This window comes from Chelonia mydas, chromosome 2 (assembly GCF_015237465.2).
Source record: "Chelonia mydas isolate rCheMyd1 chromosome 2, rCheMyd1.pri.v2, whole genome shotgun sequence".
In the NCBI taxonomy this organism is placed as follows: Eukaryota; Metazoa; Chordata; order Testudines; family Cheloniidae; genus Chelonia; species Chelonia mydas.
Window position 1 is genome coordinate 85,360,488 of NC_057850.1, and position 27,074 is coordinate 85,387,561.

The 27,074-nt window shown below is 41.7% G+C and overlaps 1 protein-coding gene across 16 annotated transcripts in view; it reads left to right on the top strand.

The window, feature by feature from the left end:
- The first annotated feature begins 4,144 nt into the window (after positions 1–4,144).
- PTPRM (protein tyrosine phosphatase receptor type M) overlaps positions 4,145–27,074 on the top strand; it is a 699,958-nt gene continuing 677,028 nt past the window's right edge. For all 16 annotated transcript variants that reach the window (XM_043539842.1, XM_043539843.1, XM_043539845.1 and 13 more), the window contains exon 1: positions 4,145–5,020. In XM_043539842.1, the coding sequence (XP_043395777.1) occupies positions 4,948–5,020 (73 nt within the window). In that variant the 5' untranslated portion in view covers positions 4,145–4,947. The remainder of the gene's footprint in view (positions 5,021–27,074) is intronic.

Genomic DNA, 27,074 nt, shown 5'->3' on the forward strand with positions numbered 1-27,074 from the left:
AGGAGGATAGGCTGTATCTATACATATTTATTTAAGCAATTATATAGCTGAACATAAATTTATTCAGTTTCTTAGTTTTTACATTTTTATGTTAGAAAATGGTGAATGGTACATTTTTTATTTACTAGATGCTTTTAAAAAAATCATGATTGGTATCAAGCTGCATTTGGATGAAAACTGGAATGAAAATTAAAAATGTACAACATTTTTTAAAATTATTTTATTAGTTAAATAAAACTATCTGAAATGTCCTGGATAAATATTTTTTCTCTTATTAAACCTATTTTTCATTTAAAATTAAATGATATATTAAACAAATGAAATACTAATGGCAGTTAGTGAAATAACACATTGTTTCCTGTCAACACAGGCCACATTTTCAAAGGTATTTTGGTGCCTAAAGATTGGCAATTCTGAAAATACCATTAGACCCTAACCTGCTTAAGTATCTAACTCACATTGAAATCAATGGGAGTTATGTGCCTAGACTGTTACAGGACTTTTGAAAATCCCACTTACCACCTATCTGCATTTTTAGTTGCCTAAATATCTTTGAAAATCTGGCCCCATGTCCTTCAGAATTTTGGAATTAGTAGATCTGATATTTTCCCACCTGGTTTTAATTTGGTGCTTGGAAGAGAAAAACAAACTTTCATGCTTGTTTCCTCATTGGTTTCTTGAGTTCGAACTAGTCCAAATGAGTAAATAATTTAATCTTCATCTGCTGGCTAAACTGAACCCAAAAGTAATTAAGACAAAATCTTTTCTGCACAACAGAAAATGAAAATAACTACATTTGGAAAAAAATGTAAATACCACCATTTGCTCCACTGTATAGAGTGAGAATAATATAATTAATGCAGTATATGACATTGTGACATTTATAAAAGTTGAGTAGACTTGAAAAGATAAGGTTTCTCTCTCACTCTGTATGTAACTGTATGTAAAAACCAGAACCCTTTAACTCATTACAGTTTGAAAGGGGGACTCATTGATGCAACATATTATTGTTTTTATTTATTTAAATGATTTTTAATAAATGTTAGTAAGTTTTACCCTTAACATAGGTTGTCACAGTTTCAAATTTAATTTTAAAAAAAGTACTTAATTGAAATTTTAAAAGTCCAGTTTAAATTTAAAAAATTGACTTTTTTTTATATATCATCAATTTTTATCCACCCTGATAGGGAGTTTGCTGTAGAAAGGAGTAAAAGTGTGCTTGAGTATTATGAAATTAAAGTGGTGATGAATGCAAGTTTAGGTCGGTATAGATGAGAGATTGGATTAACAGGTGATTTCCTGGATTTTAGTGATTGGGTTGATAGCAAATGCATCTTGAGTGAATTTAACTGTAAGTTAAAGAACTTCTTTGGGTAGAAATGTCTCATTGTTTTCAACAGCTATATACACAAATCAAAATACATACTGAAACAAGGCCAACATTTTCAAAAGGGGCCATTCCTTTTGGGTTTATGATGTTAGAGCCGTTCAGTTTTTGGAGCTCAGAACAGACAGGATCTCTTTTGCACAACTGCTTATTAATAATAAGTAGCACAGGTTGGTGAGAAGAACAGCGGTGTCTAGACAAATAGTCCAAATTATAGAAGCTACATGTGCTATTGCCAATTTGCTCAGAACCAGCCAAACATCAAAGTTTTCAGGAATGAACTGTCTTATTTTTTTAAAAGCTAGGAAAGTCCATACAAATAAGTGAAGAAAACACTCAGAATTCAGGTTTCAGAGTGGTAGCCGTGTTAGTCCGTATCAGCAAAAAGAACGAGGAGTATTTGTTCTTAGAGACTAACAAATTTATTTGGGCATAAACTTTTGTGGGCTAAACCCACTTCATCAGATGCATGCAGTGGAAAATACAATAGGAAGATATATCTATCTATAGATATAGATATATAAAGAGAGAGAGAACATGAAAAACTGGGGGTTGCCATACCAACTCTAACGAGACTAATCAATTAAGGTGGGCTATTATCAGCAGGAGAAAAAAAACTTTTGTAGTGATAATCAGGATGGCCCATTTCAAACAGTTGACAAGAAGGTGTGAGTAACAGTAGGGGAAAAATGAGCACAGGGAATTAGTTTTAAGTTTGTGTAATGCCTCTCCACTCCCAGTCTTTATTCAAGCCTAATTTAATGGTGTCCAGTTTGCAAATTAATTCCAGATCTGCAGTTTCTCGTTGGAGTCTGTTTTTGAAGTTTTTTTGTTGAAGAATTGCGACTGTTAGGTCTGTAATTGAGTGTCCAGGGAGGTTGAAGGGTTCTCCGACTGGTTTTTGAATGTTATAATTCTTGACGTCTGATTTGTGTCCATTTATTCTTTTGCATAGAAACTGTCTGATTTGGCCAATGTACCTGGCAGAGGGGCATTGCTGTCACATGATGGCATATATCACATTGGTAGATGTGCAGGTGAATGAGCTCCTGATGGTGTGGATGATGTGATTAGGTCCTATGATGGTGTCCCCTGAATAGATATGTGGACAGAGTTGGCAACGAGCTTTGTTGCAAGGATAGGTTCCCGGGTTAGTGTTTTTGTTGTGTGGTGTGTGGTTGCTGGTGAGTATTTCCTTCAGGTTGGGGGCTGTCTGTAAGTGAGGACTGGCCTGTCTCCCAAGATCTCTGAGAATGAGGGATCATCCTTCAGGATAGGTTGTATCATCCTTGATGATGCCCTGGAGAGGTTTTAGTTGGGGGCTGAAGGTGACAGCTAGTAGCGTTCTGTTACTTTCTTTGTTGGGCCTGTCCTGTAGTAGGTGACTTCTGTGAATTCAGTTAAACACTCACATGCCAGGAACTTGATACAGTTAATGTTATTCTGCTGCCTTGTTATAGTTTTTCAGTTAACTGCCTCTTCCCCTAAAATCTTAAATGCTACCCAGGGAAAGTATTGGACAGGGAATTTGTCAATAAAGATATACTGAGCCATTAATTGTGATAATGAAATTAGTTTATATATAAGAAGATGGGGAAAATGCAAGGTAGCACACCTACACAAACTTGTAGACAAAACTGTATAATATATTCAATATTATATGAACATGTAACAAAAATATATTGTAACCTGCAATACATAAGGGGACAGTATTAAGGCTTCATCTGCAACCAGTGCCAGCCCTGCTAATTTGCATGTATGGGACAGTGAAGTCAAGTCTTTGTGTGAGTAAAATTATACATATGTGTTTGCTGGCTAAACCTCTGTGGCATTTTTTGACTTTTTAATGCTTAGCTGTGGAACCTTAAAGAATGTGTGTGAATTTAACTTTGGCACGACATTAAAATTTTGTATAAAGATAAAGCTTTTATAAAAACTAGGACCAATAAACATGTTTCCAAAATAAAAAAAAATCCATTTAAAAACATTTGTATTTAAACAAACATCTCCTGTACAATGTTTGAAACCTAAATAAGACATCAGGGAAAGTGAAACTGACTATAAACAAAATAAACAGACTTTCATTGTCAAAGCGGAGAAATATGCAAGAAATAGAGAATGAATAGTGACAGGTAAATTGAATTCTAAAAAATTCTTTCACTTTTAATAGTACCCAATCTTGCAAACACTTAAGCAAGCACATGCTTAATCTTACTCTCATCAGTAGTCACACTAAAGTTAATGAAACTAAGCTCCTTGGGGCTGGAATGGTCTTTTTGTGCTGTGTTTGTACAGCATCTGATGGTAATTTAAATATTAATAATAATACCCTCGAAAGTGGGTATTAATAACTAAAGTAAAGCAGCTGCAAAAATGATTGTAGGATTAGGGGTCTAGAGTTTTAGGAGCAGCAAATTTGTTTACAGCCTAACATTTTTAGTGCATGGAAACACATAAGACGTTTTAATATCTTTTTGGAAGGACTGTTTGCTGTACTTAGAGGCTGGCATACACATTTGCAGTTTTGCTGTTTTTACATAAAAATGCGTGGCCTGGAACCAATTCTTCCTGCTGCCAGGATCTCCGTTTTAAAAAAAAACAATACTAGTTTTGGTTGCTTTTCTTCTCCCGCTTCCCCCCCCCCCCCCAGCTTTTGGTGCCTCGGAATCACACCAGCCCAGTGCATGTGGGGAAGGTGGAGACTGGCTCAGCTGTCAAAGGGCCAGAGCTTCAACGAAACTGCGCAGCACGGCACGGGAGTGCGGATTAACTACTGTGTGTCCCCGACTCGTGGTGCGTTACGCTGTGTTAATCACCCGCATCTGTCTTCCGAGGGGGCGCTAGGAGGCACGAACCTCTCTCCGCACTTTTTCCTGGACGGTGCCGCGGCTGCCCTGGCGAGCGGCAGCCGAGGAGCAAGTTAATGAGGGTTTGGGGCCGTGCTGGACCGCGGGCTTCCCAATCCCCCAGCTGAGGAGAACTTTTCAAGCCTTCTTGCCGGGGACCCAGGTGCACGGCCATCAACCCGGTTTTGGGGAGGGGGGAAACCCCCACGCCTTTTCCTTTCCGCCCCCCCCATCCTCCCCCGCAGCCGCTGAGCTCGCCGCCCACCCCGGAGCTGCAGCCCGGGCGGCACTCGCCCTCTAGCGGGGGCCAGGCGGCGGCGGCGGCGGTGCTGGTGGCTGGGCGTGACTTCAGCGCCGTCTTTAGCCCGCCTGCCGGGGGCACCGCGAGGCAGAGAGGGAGGCGAGCGGAGCGGAGCGCCGGGCGACGAGGCTGCAAGGGCTGGGGCTGCGCAACAGGGCGGAGAGCGGCGGGCTGGAGGAGGCGGGGACGGGACTCACAGGCGCGGGCAGCGGCGGGACTGGGAGGCTGCGCTGCAACCTCTCTCCCCCCCCCCCGCACTTCTCCCGAAACAGGAAAACAGCGCCCCAGAGCGAGCCCCTCCCCGCCGCCGCACCCCGCCCGGCTCCAGCCTGCCCCCGGGAGCCGGCTGGGCGGGAGTGGGGCGCCTGCGAGCTCCCAGCTGCTTTGCCCCTCGCGGAGCCGCGGGGGGAGACATGGGGAAAGTTGGAACTTGCCTGCTGACTTTGGCTGGACTTTTGCTGGCAGCCGGAGCGGAGCCCTTCACAGGTAAGAGAAGCCTCCCCATCCCCCCATCCCCCCCCCCGCCCCGGCCCCAGTGTCCCGCTGCCTGGGAGGCTGCGGTGGGGAGCTGGTTTGCCTGCGGGGAGTGAGCCCGGGAGCGGTAGTGGACGCGAGCCCAGCCCCGGGAGCCAAGGGAGAGGGAGGTGGGGAGCTCAGCGCCGACCGGTCCCGTTAGACCAGCGAGGGGAAGGTGTTGAGTTGTTTGGAGTCAAGTGGGACCCTTGGCGCACCGCATCTAGAGGCGGTGGCGGCGGGGGGGGGGTGTTACATTATTGTATTACTGGGGGGGATCTTCTTTTCCTTGGAGTCTTTCCAAGTTTCCTGCCGCCCGGAGTTACTTGGAGGGGGCGAGGGGGTGTGAGGGGAGTGTAAACGGGCCGTGTCTCTTCCTGGGCGCATCCTGGCCGGGCACGAGTGCTACGAGGTGCCAGGCAAGGGTGCAGCACGCGGCGCTTAGCGGAATGCTGGCAGCCGGCTGGGCTGGGGCCGGGCCCGGAGGGAGGGAGGCGGGCAGGGCTTGCTTGCGGAGTGGGTTGGAGTTACAGTGGGCAGCCGAGCAGTCGCTGAAAATGCGGGAGAAAGAGAACTTTGGGTTTCCACCAGACAGGGCTGAGAGCCGCCCCCTACCTCCAGAAAACAACGGACAGAGGGGCAACAGCAGCGTCCCAGCCCCCCCCCCCCCCGGTCGCTCTTCCTCCTCCTCTCCCATCAGTTTGTCCCGTCAGCAAAGCTGAAGCTTCATTATTAACTCTAAAAATTCGCACTGCGTTTAAGTGCGAGCGTGCGGTGACAGCGGGTGATCAGTTTAAAAAGCAGGGGACGGCCCCTTTTAAAAGCACAGAAGAGTCTTCAGCCTATAGTGAAAACCCTAGGAAAGGGGGGAAACAGTGCCTGTCCTAGACATGCCAGGTTTTTACATCCATGGTGCAGCTCCAGAAAAGAATTCCTATTGATGCATGTCCTTTTTTGTTTTTAATTGCAATTTTAGGTTTGCCCTTCAACATCTTCATTGGTCTGTGTTTTTCTTTCCCCATCCATAACAAAATCCGTCATATATTTTAAAATGTATATTAAAGAAACCTATAATTCTGGGTGGAAAGTTGGGTTGTGAAACAGTTTTGTACATTTATTTAGCAGGCATGAGTAACATCAGATCTTTTTTTATCTTGAAATTAGTGCATCTAAGACATCTGGTCTTCACTTCTTGCTAAATGTGCTTTCTGGTGGGGAGTAGTACTCTCTGCTTGTCTTATTTCTGAGGTTGCTGGGTGGTTTGTATTTTGTACCTTACATGTTGCTTGTATGCAGCCCATAGTACAGCCAAGTTTTGTGCTTAAAGGATTTTTTTAAAAATAAACGTATTCTGGTTCAGTGGTACGTTTCCGGGACACTGTATATTCAGGCTGTTTTTTCTCTCTTTCTTTTGAACATGTGCTGATAAGCCAGAGGGTTCGTTAGTGGGGGGGAAATGTTCCAGAGGATTGCATTAAGATGATATCTCTTCCAGTAATCTTGTTAGGATGAGGCTATCCTCAGCAGTGAGTTATAGAATTGAACTCATGTATATTAGTGCTATAACTCATTAATGTTGGAAATCTAGTGTTCGGACTTGATAAAATCATAGAAGTGTAGGGCTGGAAGTGACCTAAAGAGGTCATCAAGTCCAGCTCCATGCGCTGAGGCAAGACCAAGTAAATATTGACAAGAAGTCTCACTTTATTAATATAAAGCCATAATGCGCTCCCTACCTCCATGATCTTATCACAGTTTGTTTAAAGTTAAACTAGGGCAACTATCCTTTTGTTGAATTTTTAATTTAGTTGCATGCAAGGATGGGTTAATACTTGCATTAGGGTAAAAATTTAAGTGCTGTTCATCTTGCTTCAGTACAATCCTGCTTCAGTATTATTGTTGTAGCTCTTGGTTATAGTATTAGTTTACATTACCACATGCTGAGAAGAAGAGCGTGATGTGGAACACAAGCAGTTCAGAAATGTCTTAATGTTGCTTTAATGTCCTATGTATATAGTTCAACTGTATAATTATATAACACTCTCTGTGAACTGGCTGGGTTTTGGAGTGTTGAATGAAACATTTTTTAAAAGTTTAATGGGCCAATGGATATAACTGAGCACAGAATTTGGCCTACTCTGTATGGTTATTTTTCGTTTATATGTAAAGGTAATGCATAAATTACCATGCACTTGCTAAGAACAAAATTGATGCATTTTTCCATTGTGATACTGCACCATAAAAAGTGACTGGGGGTTATTTTTGCTCTTTGTATGCCCTGGGAAAAAATGGTTGCTGTTGCTTTTGTTAAAAGCTTGGTGCATCAGTCCCATTGACGATACATTACAGTGCAGTTTGTCTATGAGTTTTGTAGTTGCCTATCTCCTGCCACAAAAGTGAACTATGTGGTCATGCTATTTAAAAAAGCAAAGAAACCATCTTTTAAGCAAAGAATAGCAATTGACTGAAAAAGTAATCCTTGCAAGTTATACTTTTATCTTTATTTTTGCACTGACTTATTTGTACAGAAGTTTGTTCTAATGTCGTCTTCAGGTGTTCATCTTCTTATCTGGGAACTAATCACCAGGAAAAAGCAGATCTTTTTGTTGTTTAAAGTCTTGACACTTTCAAGTAATCTTTTGATATTAGCTTAACAGTTAATAAAAATGGGGTTTTCTGTGGAGGTCTTAATTGATGAATCTGAAATTCTAGGTTCATCAATTCAAGATGACAGTGATCTTAAGAACTAAAACTCGGGAAACAATAATGAAGATTTCTGATTAAAAAGAAAACGCTGGTTATTTGGAGCAGTTGAAAACAAACCTAGGATTGTTAGGCAAAAGCATGATGTAAATGGTGTATTAGTCCTTACAGTAGTCTTTTTTGAGAAGCACTTTAATTTTTAAAATAATTACTTCCCTTAATAATTTAACAGGTTTTTCTTCTTCATTTTAGTTTGACTGTGTATTTAATAGCCGTTTATGAAGACTGATTTCTAAAATTATAAAAGTTTGTAAATGCTAAGAGGTGGTTATATGAAATCCTAATTTGAATTCATAGTATTTCTTCTTTCATCTCTTTGGTAGATTACTCAGACTAGAAAACACAAGCTATTTCTGAAAATTATATAGGTCAAACAAAAATATGATGCAAGCTGAAGAGTTACAAGTGGTGATGTAAGCCTAAATGTCACCTTTTATATAAAATGAAAGGTCTAGACACGATGAGCTCTGTCAAATATAAAAATGCTTAATTGAAATTGAAGGTAGAGAGACGTGTAATAGAATTCAAAATCGATGCATTTTTATAAAAGCATCACATTTCTGATAAAACTAAAATACACGCATCCTTCTAAAATTGGTGCTTTAAGCTTCTAATGCAAGCTTGTCCTAGAGAGGCCTATTATTAGATTGTACAGTTCTGTTGTTGTTGTAGAAACTGACTGTAAAGTTGTATGTCAACTAACTTTTTACCTGTAATTGTTTTTTCACCTCTATCTGATGAGTCCAACTGCAATTTAAAACAACAACAACAAAAAGTCTGGCTGAAAGGTATGTGTAAGTAGGTCGGGGTAACTTATATGGTGCCAGTACTAACTATGATTATGAGGAAAATAACTTGAAATAAAGTGCCTTACAAAAATTGGAAATTATTGCCTTTTATATCGTATTTTCAGTTCTTTGGGCAGGGACTATGTAAATAGGAATCTCAAATTTTTCACAATAAAATCTGCAACAATATACAGTAATCAGCACTTATAAGGGAACAGTTGGTTCACTGGGCTTTAAACTTCATACGGATAGTACTGGTTTGGTCACTGAAAAGAAGGAAGATATGCTCAGATCCATAGATGCTGTCATAGCTGAAATTAAAATTCTGGTACAGTGAAATACGTAGATGTTGATAGAACATTAACCTGATTTAAGATTTTTTGTTTTTGTAAATTAGGCCAGGCCTACACTTGGAAGGCTTTACTAGTATGCTATACCTGCACAGCACTTCTGCTTTGGATGCAGCTTATATTGGCAAAATTGCACTTCTGCCAGTATAACTAATTCCAGTCCTTTGCCCGCTTGCCCCTCTTCCCATTCCTTATACGGGAAATAAGCTATACCAGCAGAAGTGTTGTTATACCAGTATAACCGTGTCTATGCTAAGGGTTTCTGCTAGCTCAGCTATGTCATTCAGAGATTGCATCTCACTACATACACCCTGGCCGACACAGCTATGTCTGCAAAGGTTTGTAGCGTAGACCAGGCCTCAGTAAACCAAACCAAAGCCATTGCACTCTAGGGTCCTGCTGCTGTTAACATTAACTCAGGAGTCACATGTGTAATCTCATTGATTTCAATGTGGCTACTCATGTGAGTAAAGTTGCAAATGTATGTAAGAATTTGGAGGATCAGGCCCCAAGTGCATAATTATTTTTAAAAAATTGAAATCATAAACAAGTGATCTTGAGTGAAATAAACATAAATACATCTTTAGCTTCCCTGTAAACTGAAACAATGCTTGTGATGTTTCATATTAAATAATTATTTAGGTATTAAGCTTTAATATTTCACGTGAAAGAGGTATTTCTAGAAAAAGAAAGTGTTCGTATTTTTCTAACTGTTATTGCCATTCTTACCTTGTATGCATATCATAAGTTAGTAATAAAACCATAGCAGGCTAACTTTTGTGTTACTTATTAAAAATTAAAGCTTTTCTGTTAAGTCATTGATTAAGATGGTGGTATTAGTATGGTAGTATAATGGGAGAAAGTATACCCTACAGGATATTACAAGGAGGTTATGACATTGAAAAATTCCTATAATGTCTCTTTGGTCTCACAACTGAAGAATCAGAATCCATGGGAACAAAACTTACAGTTTCTTGAAACAACCCAGCAGGATATAATATTTCTGAAAATAGTATTTTTAATGCTCATGGAAGCTGCTAGATTGACAGCAGTAGGGATTGAATCCTCCGTCTAGCCACAGAATATGTGCAGGATGAATTGAGTAAACTTCTTCACACCCCCTTCCTAGTCGGGGTCAAATTACATTATTGGGATGTATTGAAGGTAGTTCATTTTCCATGCGTATTCATTATCAGCAGGGATAATGGATAAGTGTGCCAACCAGTTGTGATGCATGTACCTGCCCTGCTCACTAGAAATTAGACTGAGACAATCAGCTCAATTCACATAAATCATTGACCATGCATCTGAAGATAACTGGTTTGAATTTGATTTGGCAACCTGGAGAGGTAGTCTCCATGGACCTGATCTAAAGCCTATTGAAGTCAATGGGATCAGGACCCATACACTAGTCCTCTAGATCACTTGTAATTTTATATTAATGAATCATTTGAGAGAGTTTTTTTAATTTAGGGGCTATTGCTATTGTCAAAATACTTATTTGATGTTTTAACAATCTTGCCTTGGGTAATGACAAACATCTAGAACTATGAGACTTCCAACATGTGACATTAGCACTAAACAGTTTAAAAGATATAGCTTTGAAAATTCTATTCATGGTAAGCTATTTGTGTATTATTATAATAAAATTAAACCTTGATTTTTTTTTTTTTCTTTTTCAATTCACTGGTAGTATAACCTTACCAATGCATACGTTAAGGTCAAAATCTTTGACAAGTTTGGTATTCCTTTTTAAAAATAATTTATGTTAATAATAGTAATTCTACTGTTTTACTTCTCCCACCCCATTATTTTCAGTTTCCCCCCCTCCCGTTTCTGATTTCACCATGCAAAATTACTGGGGTTTTCAGTTGTAGTGTTTTGCCTGCTGTGATCTGTTGCTGATCACTAGGTGTAGCTGCATCTCTAAATCCACTTTTTCCAAGCAAAGAAAGATAAAGGATTGTAAACTGGGTTTTCTGAACAAGCTCGAAGTGTAGAATACAGTGTTTTTGTAACCACACAAAATTCTGATTTGACAGAAGTTTGCTAGCACAGGTTTGAGTTTATACATGTTAACTGTTGGTTTAATTTTGCAAAAAGGCAGCTTTCTTGGAGTATGCTCTGGTGATATTCAGCATTTGACTCGACAGAACACAGAGAATGGGGAATGAATGTGCCTGTGTAATAAATGCAGTACCTATAATCAGCTTACAAAAAAGTTCTATTATTTGCTAGTGGCTTAAATGTAGTAGTAGTAACTGACAAGAATATCTTACATGTATGCCAGGGAAGTATTGTAAGGTTACATTTTATGCCTCCTGATTGATTCATAAATCCTTCTTCAATAAAAGTTTAAGTATTTGCTCAAAGTTAATCTTTTTTTTTTTTTTATTTAAAGGTTGAGGTCCTGACAATTGAATTCTAAATTTATTTTTTTGGAATGGCTGTGGGGTGAATAGTGAGTGTTGTATGGGGTTTTAGTCATGTGAGTTCCATTAAGTTTACTAAGAATCGCATGGGTAAATCCCTGCCTGCACTGTGCTACAAAAAATGTAGACAGAAATATATATATTTTTTTCTCATGTCTATGTCAAGGATTTTTTGCTGAAATTTCTAAGGCTAATAGTAGAGCAAATCCAAAAGAATATTTAAGAACTTTATGGAATTTGAATATCTGTTAGCTGCAGGGAATGGGAATAGTGTCTATCACTCTGCAGTGATGCCAATTAAGGAGTGATGGTAAGGATCAGAGTCCTGTCCTGGTTTACTGATACAAAAGAATGGTCATGTGAAAGGGGAGTTCTACAGACAATAGAATTAGAGTTATGAGGTGGGGTGGGGGAAATGTGAGATTTCCAGAGCTTTGTGAGGGAATTGGTGAGATCTACTGAGGATGAGGGGGAGGGGAGAGTATAAAAGATCTCAAATATAAAAATATTATATAACAGCTAGGAAACATGCCTTGAAATGTTTCAGAGTAACAGCCGTGTTAGTCTGTATTCGCAAAAAGAAAAGGAGTACTTGTGGCACCTTAGCGACTAACCAATTTATTTGAGCATAAGCTTTCGTGAGCTACAGCTCACTTCATCGGATGCATACTGTGGAAAGTGTAGAAGATCTTTTTATACACACAAAGCATGAAAAAATACCTCCTCCCACCCCACTCTCCTGCTGGTAATAGCTTATCTAAAGTGATCACTCTCCTTACAATGTGTATGATAATCAGGTTGGGCCATTTCCAGCACAAATCCAGGTTTTCACCCCCCCGTCCCCGTCTCCGCCCCCAACACACACACAAATCCACTCTCCTGTTGGTAATAGCTTATCTAAAGTGACCACTCCTTACAATGTGTATGATAATCAAGGTGGGCCATTTCCAGCACAAATCCAGGGTTTAACAGGAACATCTGGGGGGGGGGTAGGAAAAAACAAGGGGAAATAGGTTACCTTGCATAATGACTTAGCCACTCCACCAGCAGGAGAGTGGGGTGGGGGGAGGTATTTTTTCATGCTTTGTGTGTATAAAAAGATCTTCTACACTTTCCACAGTATGCATCCGATGAAGTGAGCTGTAGCTCACGAAAGCTTATGCTCAAAGAAATTGGTTAGTATCTAAGGTGCCACAAGTACTCCTTTTCTTTATGCCTTGAAATGTTTTTTATTATACTTTTTACATATTTTTGTTTTCTTAATTTTGTACAGACCTTGTCTTTTTCATAGTATATAAAATAGTCTTGCGGATTAGTCAAAACTTCATTTTGTGACAGCTTTACATAGTAGCAGTTGGATGTTTTTTGCATGTGTCGTGTGATAATGTTAATCATTAATGTGTAGAAAGCCATGAAAACAACGTCCTCCTTAAGAGCCTTATTTTCTGCACATGTTTGGACTCTGTTTCTGAACTTGGGTGTCCTAATATGCAGCACCACAAGCTGTAGCTACATGAAGAGATTTTTTTTCTGCTGTATGCAGCTATTCTTATTATAACTGTCCTTTATGACATTCTTGTGTAAGGCAATAGCATGACATATGTATTTTTGCTTTCAACTAAGTAATATCTAATTACTTGTTTCATCACCCTAGCCATCTATTTCAGTGTAATTTCTCCTACCAATTGCTTTATCTCTTAATGTACTCATATATGAAAAATAATAACCATATGTATTCTATATCAGCAGTTTGTACCATATTTATTAAGAGGGAGACTTCCTACGGGACTTGTGCTTCTAAAGTCCTTAGATGCTTTGGAAAATGTCCCTAATTTACTAATTTATATAATTCTTTGGCTTTATTAAAAAAATGGAGAGAATGGATTTGACTTTAAAGACCTTTTTGAAACTTTGGGCTGTAACTATACTTACATAGATTCCTTATTTATAATAACCGTTTGCAGTCATGCTGATTTTAGGGTAAAATTCTGCTCTTGAAATAAAAATAGGAAAATGTCTGAGAGAGTTTCAGCATACTTATGCACCCCAAGAGAATAATGGAATTCTGCCCTGTGATTTGTCGTGGATCTGTTCTTGTGGATCAGCCTGTGGTAAATAATGAAGAGGACAAGTCACTGACTCAGAGCAATCCAGATCGTTTGGTAAACTGGGTACAAGCAAACAGTATACGTTTTAATATGGCTAAATGTTACGGACAAAGAATGTAGGGGATGGGGGATTTTATTCTGGGAAGCAGTGACTCTGAAAAAGATCTGGTTGTGCTGGATAATCATCTGACCATGAGTTCCCAGTGTGATGCTGTGGCCAAAAGATGTTAACCTGGGATGCATAAACAGGGGAATCTTGACTGGAGTAGAGGATATTTTATCCTATATTTGGCACTGATGCGATCATTACTGGAATTACCAGTTCTGATATCCACAATTCAAGAAAGGTATTTATAAATTGGAGAGGGTTCAGAGAAGAGCCACGAGAATGATTAATGGATAAGAAAACATGCCTTACAGTGAGAGACTAAAGGAGCTCAATCTAAATAGCTTAACAAAGAGAATATTAATGGGTGACTTGATTACAGTCTGTAAGTATCTATATGGGGAACAGATATTTAATAATGAGCACTTCAGTCCAGCAGAGAAAGGTAAAACATGATCCGGTGGATCTGGAAGTTGAAGCTAGACAAATTAAGACTGCACAAAAGGTGTGAATTTTTAATGATTAGTAATTAACCATTTACCAAGGATTGTGGTGGATTCTTCTTCACTGACAATTTTTAAAATCAAGATTGGATGGTTTTCTAAAAGATGTTCTAGGAATTATTTTGGGGGAAGTTCTATGGCCTGTGCTATACAGGAGGTCAGACTAGATAATCGCAATGGTTCCTTCTGTCCTTAGAATCTGATTGGCTTTGACTGAATAAGTAATTTCCATTTCTAATACATATATTTCTATACTTTATAGATCATTGTAATCCATACCCTGGTTGAGAGACTCAGATCTTCTAGAAACTGTGCCTGGTTCACGTTTTCCCTTAAGGCAAGCTTTTGCATTTCCCTTGATATAGCTGAAAGCATTTTGGGTTTTTTGGAATTTCTTTGGTGGTGGTTTTACTTGTTTAAGTCGTCCAGCTAAACATCTAAGTGAGCTGATCCTTATAAATTACTTTACGGTGGTTGGTATTTGTTTGTGATCACAAAATAAACCCACAGTCACCGATTTCAGATGATTGTATGAATACATCTTCAAGTTTTGCTGTAAACCATTGTCTTAAGATCAAACCCAGGCTGTTTTTCAGGGTTTATCATATGGGAAAAAAGATATCCAATACTGGAGAAAGGCAGAATGCTGGCTGATGATGATTTAAATGCAGAAGTTGATACGATCTCCTCAAGATACATATTGTCGTCCATCTGCATTAGGACTCCCACTGATGTCAGTGGGAGTTCTGTACGTGAGCTAAGGGTAGCATGCTACTCTCAGATGCGTGGCTGCTTCCAATTTTAATGAAGTGCAGTTCAGAGCTGACCGCACAATTTGGTGGCAAAGTTAAAAGTATAGAATATTACAAAGGTTGATAGGCCCCTTTCTGTATCTGGATGCAATGCTTCATTCCAGATACAGATTTCAAATTACCCATTTCCTGCTAAGTGCTCTGACACATTAAAAATAAAATAAATTTTAAAAGGCCAGAAGCACAGCACTCACCAGCAACTCTACAGTCTGTTTATAGAGTGCTAGCAAAATAGAGAGAAAATATTTGTACAAGGTTATTTCTTTCACTTTGGACTTGCAGAGTGTTTGTGTACATACTGGTATAATTTAAATTATGATTATCTTGCTGTTACCATCAAATTAAGCACTAAAATGCAGTATCTAAAAGATTTTTACTACAGTTTTAGGAAGTTTGAAGTGCTACATGATGATAAATTATATAATCCCTCTTGTTTTATAGTTTAAGATATGATGTGAAATCCTGGCTCCATTAAAGGCAATGGGAGTTTGGGTATTTGCTTCAGTGGGGCCAGGATTTCTCACAGAGTTCTTAACTAATCCTAGACATTTTGTACTTACATATGGGGAAACAGAAGGAGGACAGACTGAGGGTATGTCTGTACTACCCGCTGGATCGGCTGGCAGCGATCGATCCAGCGGGGGTAGATTTTATCATGTCTAGTCTAGACGTGATAAATCAAACCCCGAGCGCTCGCCCATTGACTCCAGTATTCCACCAGAGTGCGAGGCACAGGCGGAGTTGACGGGGGAGCGTTAGCCATTGACTCACTGCAGTGAAGACACCACGGTGAGTAGATCTAAGTACGTAGCTGAAGTTGTATAACTTAGATTGATTCCCTCTCTTCCCCCCCCCCCCCCCCCCGCCCCAGTGTAGACCAGGCCTGACTCAGACATATGTAGGAATTAAAATATTCAGTAGATACCCTCTAACATTTGAGAATTACTCTTGTTCTTTTTCCCTTTTACCTACCTACCCTTTTCTGAAATCTACTGAAAAAAAACGAAAGGGCTTTCCGCTGCCCCATTTGAACTGCATTTTCCCTTTGACTTCTCCTTCAGCAGTGGTTACTAAAACACAAGCCAGCCCTTCATTACAGAAGATGGATTTAATGGTGTCTTCTAAGGATAACTGTAAGGCAGGGATAGTCAATTTATTTATTTTTTGTCAAGGTTCAAATTTCTTCGTCAAGGTCCAGACTCCAGAGAAAATAATAATAATAATAATTAATTAATAATACAAACATAACAATAACAATATGTAAATAGATTTCAGGGTCCAATCAAAAGTATCTGGTGGTCCGGATTTGGCCTGCAGTCCTCCTATTGACTACCTCTGCTGTAAGGAGTTCTCCTGTTGATGCCCTCTTTTATGTATCTCAAGAATATCCTCTTTGTGGCATGCATTCTTTTCAGCACTGTCCCAGAAGGCCCAACACAAGGTTGCTTGCACTTTTAAAACTGTTGGTTAGGGAGGTGCCTGCTAGTGGTTAACAAGCAAGTCATCCCCTGATGTCTTTTTAAAATAACAAACAAAAAACCCTACAATGAATGAGCAAGTACTTATTTAAAAACGAAAAGTTGAAAACGAGAAGTTTAGGGCCATAAAATGTATGATATGACTGTACTCTTTTTATGGTGACCGTATAGGACGTGGATTGAGGATGGCATACAAGGCCCCTGAGAGGTTTCATTTGTTTTTACTTTCAATATTGTCATTGAGAGTGGCATACATACACCTAGGGCAATAAGGGCTTTATGTAGATTAGTCTGACTTTTTCAGTTTTGGATTTTGAAGACGTTAGTCTCTACTTTGATTTACTCTATGGTGTTTTTAAGAAAAGGTAAGTCCTTTAAAATAAATATACTGTACATTCAAACATCCTGAGGTCTAGAAAGCCGTGGAGCACTAGCCACTGGGCTAATGGGGCCCTGGCCAGTTGGGGGGCTCCTGGAAAAATGGGTGCCCCTGCACCCTGGCCTGCTCTGCCTGCCCTCCTGCCAGGGAGTGGGGTCAGGGCGCAAGGGCTTCCCCCACTATGCCTGCCCGGTGCTCCTGTCGGGGAACAGGGGAAGCCCCTGCATCCCAACCCCACTCCCTGGCAGGAGTGCAAGGCCATGGAGATGGGGCAAACCCATGCACCCTGACCCCATTTCCCTGGCAGGAGCGCTGGCGGAGTGGGTGGGGAGGGGCCCCCACTTGTTCTGGACCAGGGCCCCAGAAACCCCTAATCCGCCTCTGTCTAGAAGCCCAGGACTAATAGAAGTGTGATCTGGGTGAGTAAGATATTGGCTTTCCTGCCTGCTGGGCAAGGACAATAGGGGAGACTAGGGCAGGCTGTCTTGGGCTGTCTTGCCCATCAGGCATAGCAATATTTAGTGGGCCATTCAGAGAGAAGAGTGGCTGATGGGGCTGAGAAGGAGCGGAGCAGAGAATTGAGCTCTCAGGTATAGGAGAATAAAGGGATGAGCAGAGCAACAGAAATTAGCTGCCAGTCAGAAGAACGAACAGGAGGCAGAAGGTCTGGGCAGAGCAATAAAATTGAAATGCCAATCAGAGGAGAGGGAGATATCATATGCACATGTAAAGGGGGACAATAGGAGCAGGGCAAATGTGCTGCTGAGTATTCCTGAGGGAGCCTCAATTTCAGTGTGTTTTTTGTTAAATGTTCACTAATCAGAAGTCTTTGGTGACTGGGGGAGGGGAAAGATTGAGGCTGGGCTTTCAGCTAGTCAGGTAGCTATCCTTGCCAGAAAGTTAAGCAAAAGTTTAATTTGCTATCAAAGCTAGAGTAAGTAGTAAAATAAACTATCTGATTTCCTGCTGGTGCTAAACAACTGGATTGATTTTTAGGAGGGAGGTGTCCTCTTTCTAACACTTTATTTCAGCCTTGCAGTTGAAGACATAGTTGCTGATGTTTGTGCAAAAAAAGATTACTTTTAACATCAGTCCTCAATTTGTCCACTAATTATCATACATGTTGTTACACACAGACTGTTTTAAATACATGTGTATAAAATGCGCTGTTGGATGATTTTAAAAATATTAAAAGTATTGAACGATGTTTGGAACATATCAGTTTAACTAAACAAATATGGACTTGAATCAATGAGGGATATTACTGAAGTCCTGCAAAGGAAGCATCAAGGGCATGACAAAGGACAATATGTGGGAAACTTAAACATAAATGCATTTTCCACAATTAATGACAAATTAAATGTTTTATGTAATTTTCAGTAATGTATAGGAAACATGAAAAGCTTTCTGGTGTGGGCAGGCCTTTTGTAAGTGGATAGTACAATACCTTTAAAATTGATCCTTTACAAGTATGTGAACTCTCTGCTGCTAGTGTGGCAGCAGAAAATTTCTTTGTCCACCTGAATCTCTTATGACTAGGTTGCTCTGTGAAATGAAACATCTGGAGAACTTAGTGTACAATCTTGTTTAAAACTGTTTACACAGTCACAAAATATGATTTCAGCTTTAGAGATTTTTTTTTAAATACTCTCCAATTTTACAGAACACAGTTTGCCTTAATGGAGTCTGATTCAAGATTAACACCTATGGAGTGAAATCCTCTACAGTTGCTTACTATAGAATCTTAAGGCTTGTCTATGCTTGGAAGTTTACCAAAATAGAATCATAGAATACCAGGGTTGGAAGGGACCTCAGGAGGTCATCTAGTCCAACCCCCTGCTCAGAGCAGGACCGATCCACAACTAAATCATCCCAGCCAGGGCTTTGTCAAGCCTGACCTTAAAAACTTCAAAGGAAGGAGATTCCACCACCCTCCTAGTGAAAAAGGTTTTCCTAATATCCAACCTAAACCTCCCCCCCTGCAACTTGAGACCATTACTCCTCGTTCTGTCATCTGGTACCACTGAGAACAGTCTAGATCCATCCTCTTTGGAACCCCATTTCAAGTAGTTGAAAGCAGCTATCAAATCCCCCCTCAGACTTCTCTTCCGCAGACTAAACAATCCCAGTTCCCTCAACCTCTCCTCATAAGTCATGTGTTCCAGTCTCCTAATCATTTTTGTTGCCCTCTGCTGGACGTTTTCCAATTTTTTTCACATCCTCCTTGTAGTGTGGGGCCCAAAACTGGACACAGTACTCCAGATGAGGCCTCACCAATGTCGAATAGAGGCGAATGATCACGTCCCTCGATCTGCTGGCAATGCCCCTACTTATACATTCCAAAATGCCATTGGCCTTCTTAGCAACAAGGGCACACTGTTGACCAATAACCAGCTTCTCGTCCACTGTAACCTGTAGGTCCTCTTCTGCAGAACTGCTGCCTAGCCAATCGGTCCCTAGTCTGTAGTGGTGCATGGGATTCTTCCCTCCGAAGTGCAGGACTCTGCACTTGTCCTTGTTGAACCTCATCAGATTTCTTTTGGCCCAATCTTCAAATAGTTGTTCCATAATAAGTATCCATGTAGGAGTTTATACCAAAATAACTTTTCTGGAATAATTGTTCTGGAGTAACTATTTTGGTAAAATTTCAAGGGTAGACATGCCCTTAGGAATGCATACAGAAAGTTAAATGTATGACTGTTGGCTGATGGATTCACGAACAGATCTGTTGCTGAACAGTGATCCGTGTGCATTAAATTTATTCAGGGAAGGAAACAATTATTTTCTTTGCTGATATAGAAGACTCAGAGTCTGGGACAACTGATGGTAATACTGTGGGGTTGAAACAGCTTGAGATGCTGTGAACTTCAGAGCAGCAGGGCCAGCTCTAGACCAAATGGCGCCCCAGGCGATGAGTGTCTTTGACGACCTCCCTCCATTTGCTAAACTTCTTAATACCTGACTTTTGTATTACATTTGTAGCCCATTTCACAACTTTGATGCATGATTTATCCCTTTCATACAAGATACATTTGCACACTAGATCTGTAAATCTGTATTTATTCATGACATATATAAAGAAATTAAAAAAATGTTTCCACTAAGCTTCTAGAAACTCTTTAATTTCAAGAATAACTGAAATGTACTAACATCAAGAATTTGAACTGGGCACTAACATTGGGTGGACCAGTATTAAATAGTGTTATAGTAGGTGACAGCCTCAGAATGTTAAGCCTAGTTCCGTAGTTCAAAATGTTTCTTTTCTTGCCTTTGGCCTCATGAACTGAAGCACTGCATCAGAGAGATCCTAAGCAATAAAATAACAAGCAATGTCAGTCTCTCATCGGCCGTCATCAATTGAGGATAGGTTTTAATGAGCCCGAGCTTCAAAAAGCTGCGCTCACCACTTGTGACTGTGACCGGCAGTGTGAACAGAATCCTCAAAGCTATCCACACATTAGGAAAAGTATCCTTCAGCTCTGCATCATGAATGAATTGGAGAACTTGGAATGGAGAGTGCTTCCTGTGAGGCAAAATGTGATTGATGTTGTCCAATTTGATATAGAAGTCTTTAGCACTGACGTCTGAACATTCCCCATGTGTCAGCCTCCGTTGAAGGTCTGAACAATTATTCAAGAGTGTTTTTCTGTCTGCTGGCAGCTTTTGAAGGTCATACAATCCCTATCCCCCAGGTCTTTTCGTGGTGCTTCATTTACCCAAATGTTTCTTCGATGGACACTCGAGCATTTTAATTTTTCTTCTGAGCTTCCCATCGCTTTATCTCTGCGCTTGTAACCAAACTGTCTCTTCTTCCGATGAATACACATTTCCTTGAAGACCGGCTCAACTCTTAAATTTTCTGCCATTTCTTTGGCAGCAGTGATGGCATCTTCAACTTTGTCCCTATAGGCAACAATGAAATCAAGGCAGCTTCTCTGCTGCATTACTTGTTAGGTCAGAACACTGAAGGCAATGGCGTAAAAGTATTTTGTCTGGCAATCATTGTCTGGAATACATTGCAGAAACTGAGTCAGTAGCTGATGTACCCTGAGTTAGGGATGTTGTTAAGGAGATTGACACAGGCATATTTGTTGATGTGTTTAAATCGCCATTGTGACTGAAGTCTCTTGATGTTTGAGGCTTTGCAAAAACTAGAAAGTGCTCTTCTGGAACTCACAGCAATAAAAGATAATCCCAGCCCTTATGGCTCTCAATTTGAAGGAGTACAGATTTCTGGATCTTCAGTGGCAAAGCTACAGAAAAATCAGATCTATATACTTTAAGCTGTCGTTAAACAAATGGATGCCCGATCCATCAGAAACCCCGATTCTTGTGATTTCAATGCTTTTACTCGACATAGTGGTCGAACAACAAAAGAAAAAATTGGCCATTATAGCAGTCTGCAACAGGACTGTACGGTGGTTCTGTGGTGGTGGTGGATGTAAGGGAGGGTTGCTTCTAAAAGTGTCCATTAATACCATCTAATCCCCAGCAAATAACATGTATGTTTAACATCGCCGTTAACCAGCAGGCCACCTTTTAAGAATATACTGGGTACACGTCAAGTTGTGTGCAGCTCAGTGTGTCTCCTATCTCCCCTAGCTCCCAGTCCCTCAGTCTGTTCCCTTCTGATCTTCACCACCGTGCCAGCAAGTCATTTGTGCTGCTCCCTCCTTCTCTTGCTAGTTTGAATGTGAGTCAAGGTAACACTGAAAATAGAAGAGGCAACCCCCTATGCCTTCAGTGCTGGTGCTCTGAGCTACATTTAGCCTCTGGCAAGTGGGAGGAACTGCAGGAAGGCTGTAAAGATCTCACATCCTTCTGAGTGCATGTGTCCAGTGGCTGCAGGAACGTGTGACAGTACCGCCAAGTAAGTGATACTTGGCTACCCTAGTATCCCTAGTGAAAATAATGTTCTGTTGAGTAATACCACAGTGATACAGCATGATTTTTCTACTATGAACTTAAATCAAACCAAGCACATGCAAGGATGTGATGCAGGTGCAAGAACGTATTCTTATTCTTTATTATTTGTGTTCCCTTATAAACTAGGGGTTCTAGTCATAGACCAGAATCCCGTTGTGCTGGGATTGCTACAAAAGCAGAACAGAAAGATGGTCCCTTCAGTGTCTTCCATCCACTTCAGTTTTTTTTTATTGCTTGAAAGGAACACAGCCCAAGTGAACACTGAAACCCAACAGCAGGCAGAACTAGTGGAGCACTAGACTAGTTACTGTAATGTATGACACAATCTACATTTCAGACCAGATGGACATTATTGGTGATGATATATTTTCTTCTTTTCTCTTGAACGTGAAATAAACTGACATACTGACAATTGACTGACGTGCAAACTCAAGATTGGTGGTAGTGGCATTTTTAATCGATACTAAAGCAATCACAAAACTAAGCACATAAGACCCAAGTGAGAATCAGACACACTATAAACAGAATAAAAAAGTGAGGAATGCTCACAATAATCCTAAACAAAGCATGTGTAATGCATAAAAATGTCTCTAGACAATCACAGCAACAATACTATTTCATTCTAATATACCTGAGAGGATAACAAAGCCTGAAAATTCGGACAGCTACATTTTTGGACACCCACATTTGGAATCCTAGCTGCCTGTGAACAAGTGATCAATATTTTCCACTCTTCTCAACCTGCATTGAAAATTCAGTCAGAATTGATTTCTGAGGGTATGTCTGCACTACGAAATTAGGTCGATTTTATAGAAGTTGATTTTTAGAAATTGATTTTATACAGTCGATTGTGTATGGTCACACTAAGCGCATTAAGTCGGTGGAGTGCGTCCTCATTACCATGGCTAGCATCAACTTACGGAGCGGTGCACTGTGGGTAGCTATCCCACAGTTCCCGCAGTCTCCGCCTCCCATTGGAATTCTGGGTTAAGCTCCCAATGCCTGATGGGGCAAAAACATTGTTGCGGGTGGTTTTGGGTACATGTCATCAGTCACTCCTCCCTCCGTGAAAGCAACGGCAGACAATTGTTTTGCACCTTTTTTCCCTGCAGACGCCATACCACAGCAAGTCTGGAGCCTGCTCAGTTCACCGTCACCCCTGCTGTTGTGTCCTGGGTGCTGCCGTCAGCAGACGGTGCAGTACAACTGCTAATCGTCATCATTCACCGGTTCAGCTGCAACTCTATTCTCCTGGTGCCATGAATCCACCTCGCAGGTCCTCTCATCGTTCTGTATAAATATCTATTCTTGTGGCATCCATTGTCATCCACCGCTTCCGCTGCAACTCTGCTCTCCTGCAGAAGCGATACCATGGCAAGCATGGAGCCCGCTCAGCTAACCACTGCTGTTGTGAGCATTGTAAACACATTGCACATTATCCTGGAGTATATGCAGAACCGGGCTAAGAGATGCCAGCACGAAGATGATTTTGATGAGGACATGGACACAGATGTTCCTGAAAGTACGGGCTGTTGTAATTGGGACCTCATGGTGGCAGTGGGGCTGGTTGATACAATGGAGCACCGATACTGGGTCTGGCAAACAAGCACAGACTGGTGGGACCGCATAGTGTTGCTGGTATGGGATGATTCACAGTGGCTGTGAAACTTTTGCATGCGTAAGGCCACTTTCCTGGAACTCTGTGAGTTGCTTTCCTCTGCCCTGAAGTGCAGGAATACCAAGATGAGAGCGGCCTTGACAGTTGATAAGCGAGTGGCGATAGCCCTGTGGAAGCTTGCTACGCCTGACTGCTACCGGTCAGTTGGGAATTAATTTGGAATGGGCAAATCTACTGTGGGGACTGCTGTGATCCAAGTAGCCAATGCAATCATTGATGTTCTGTTATCAAGGGTAGTGGCTCTGGGAATTGTGCAGGTCATAGTGGATGGCTTTGCTGCAATGCGTTTCCCTAACTGTGGTGGGGCTATAGATGGAAGGCATATCCCAATCTTGGCACCAGACCACCTTGCCAACCAGTACGTAAACCACAAGGGTTACTTCTCAATGGTGCTGCAAGCACTGGTGGATCACAAGAGACGTTTCACCAACATCAATGTGGGATGGCCGGGAAAGGTGCATGACACTCATATCTTTAGGAACTCTGGGCCGTTCGAGCAGCTGCAAGAAGGGACTTGCTTCCCAGACCAGAAAATTACTATTGGGGATGTTGAAATACCAATAGTTATCCTTGGGGACCCAGCCTACCCCTTGCTCCCATGGCTCATGAAGCCATACGTAGGCAGCCTGGACAGTCATACGGAGCAGTTCAACTATAGGCTGAGCAAGTGCAGAATGGTGGTAGAATGTGCCTTTGGACATTTAAAAGCTCGCTGGCGCTGTTTGCTGACTAGGTCAGACCTCAGCACAACCAACATTCCCATTGTTATTACTGCTTGCTGTGTGCTCCATAATATCTGTAAGAGTAAGGGGAAGATGTATGTGGGAGGGTTGGGGTGGGAAGTTGAGGCAAACCGCCTGGCGTCTGATTTTGAGCAGCCAGACACCAGGGCGATTAGAAGAGCACAGCAAGGCGTGCTGCGCGTCGGAGAGGCTTTGAAAACCAGTTTCATGACTGGCCAGGCTTCGGTGTGACGGTTGTGTGTATTTCTTCTTGATGCAACCCCCCTCCCCCGTTGATTTTAAATCCCTGTAAGCCAACCACCCTCCCTGCTTCGAAATAAAGTAACTATTATTTTGAAACCATGCGTTCTTTCTTTATTAATTAAAAAAACAGGGGGGGGAGATAACTGACAAAGTAGCCCTGGTGGGGTGGGATGGGGGAGGAGGGAAGGACATGGCCACATTGCTTATTGTAGCCACACTACAAATCAAACTGTTTGAATTACCGCCTTCTGTTGCTTGGGCCATCCTCTGGAGTGGCTGGGTGCCCAGAGCCTCCCTCCTCTCCCCCCCCCCCCCGCCACGCGTTCTTGGTCATCTGGGTGAGGAGAATATGGCACTTTGGGGAGGAGGTCAGGCGGTTGTACAATGGATGCAGCGGGGGTCTGTGCTCTTGTTGGCTTTCCTGCAGCTGCACCAGATGCTTCATCATGTCCTTTTGCTCCCCCATTAGCTATAGCTTCGCACTCACTTAATGCTTTCCTAGCCTCTAATACTGAATGCCTCCAAGGGAGGACTGCACGCGTCCGTGGGGGGACTGCACGAGCTCGGAAAAATCGCAAGTGCGTTTTTTTTCGCCTTCTAATCTGCGATAACCTCAGGGACGGAGATGATAGGGGGAGCCTAGAAACATTTGTACCTGTGGGGAGATAAAAAGAGAGAGTAAAATTTAAGATGATACATTTCTGAGAGCAAAAGGGAGACTCTTTCACAATGAATCAAGCAATTCACAGCAGACAGCACATGTGCTTTAGGTACAAGGTCACATTTTGCCTTTTATATTGAGCGCCTGCTGGTATGGTGACACATCACACATAGCTGGGCAACAGAATTCGGTTTCTGCAGCCATGGAAAGGCAAAGGGTACGTGGGGTTGGCATCTTACGCATAACATGTGGGAATGGTTTCAAACTGCAGCGCCATCCTTTCCCGTAGCAAGCAATGGGTTAGGTTTCACATTCAAAACGAGAGGCTGCGGTTTTCGGGTGGGTGTCTTCCCACAGTATTCTTGCCAGCAAGTAAAAGAAGTATGGGCTGGATGGATGCACTACAGGGTGGGTAGAAAGTTGGCTACATTGTCTGGCTCAACGGGTAGTGATCAATGGCTCCATGTCTAGTTGGCAGCCGGTATCTAGCGGAGTGCCCCAAGGGTCGGTCCTGGAGCCGGTTTTGTCCAATATCTTCATTAATGATCTGGAGGATGGTGTGGATTGCACCCTCAGCAAGTTTGCGGATGACACTAAACTGGGAGGAGTGGTAGATACGCTGGAGGGTAGGGATAGGATACAGAGGGACCTAGACAAATTAGAGGATTGGGCCAAAAGAAATCTGATGAGATTCAACAAGGACAAGTGCAGAGTCCTGCACTTAGGACAGAAGAATCCAATGCACCGCTACAGACTAGGGACCGAATGGCTAGGCAGCAGTTGTGCAGAGAAGGACCTAGGGGTGACAGTGGAAGAGAAGCTGGGTGTGAGTCAACAGCGTGCCCTTGTTGCCAAGAAGGCCAGTGGCATTTTGGGGTGTATAAGTAGGGGCATAGCGAGCAGATCGAGGGACGTGATCGTTCCCCTCTATTCGACATTGGTGAGGCCTCATCTGGAATACTGTGTCCAATTTTGGGCCCCACACTACAAGAAGGATGTGGAAAAATCGGAGAGGGTCCAGCGAAGGGCAACAAAAATGATTAGGGGACTAGAACACATGAGTTATGAGGAGAGGCTGAGGGAACTGGGATTGTTTAGTCTACGGAAGAGAAGACTGAGGGGGGATTTGATAGCTGCTTTTAACTACCTGAAAGGTGGATCCAAAGAGGATGGATCTAAACTATTCTCAGTGATAGCAGATGACAGGACAAGGAGTAATGGTCTCAAGTTGCAGTGGGGGAGCTTTAGGTTGGATATTAGGAAAACCTTTTTCACTAGGAGGGTGGTGAAACACTGGAATGTGTTACCTAGGGAGGTGGTGGAATCCCCTTCCTTAAAAGTTTTTAAGGTCAGGCTTGACAAAGCCCTGGCTGGGATGATTTAGTTGGGATTGGTTTATTCCTGCTTTCTGTAACTTCAAGGTTTTGCCCAGAGGAGAATCCTCTGTGTTTTGAATCTGAATACCCTGTAAAGTATTTTCCATCCTGATTTTATCGAGATGATGATTACCTTTTTTTTTTTTTTTTTTAAATAAAATCCTTCTTTTAAGAACCTGACTGATTTTTTCATTGTTCCAAGACCCAGGGGTTTGGGTCTTTGATCATTTTGTAACCAATTGGTGAGGATATTATTCTCAAGCCTCCCAGGAAAGAGGGTGTAAGGGCTTGGGGGGATTGCTGGGGGAAGAGGAACTCCAAGTGGTCCTTTTCCCTGGTTCTTTGTTAAATCGCTTGGTGATGGCAGCGTTACTTAAACCCAAGGTACAAGGGAGAATTTGTGCCTGGGGAGTTTTTAACCTAAGCTGGTAAAAATAAGCTTAGGGGGTCTTTCATGCATGTCTCCACATCTCCACCCTAGAGTTCAGAGTGGGGAGGGAACCCTGACAGCCTCCTTTGTCTTTTGGTAGGCTTGCCTCAGCTCCTTAACTTTCACGTGACACTACTGTGTGTCCCTGTTGTAGCCTCTCTCCAACATGCCCTGTGAGATTTTGGCAAATATATTTGCATTTCTTCTTTTTGATTGGAGTTCTGCCTGCACAGATGCTTCTCCCCGTACAG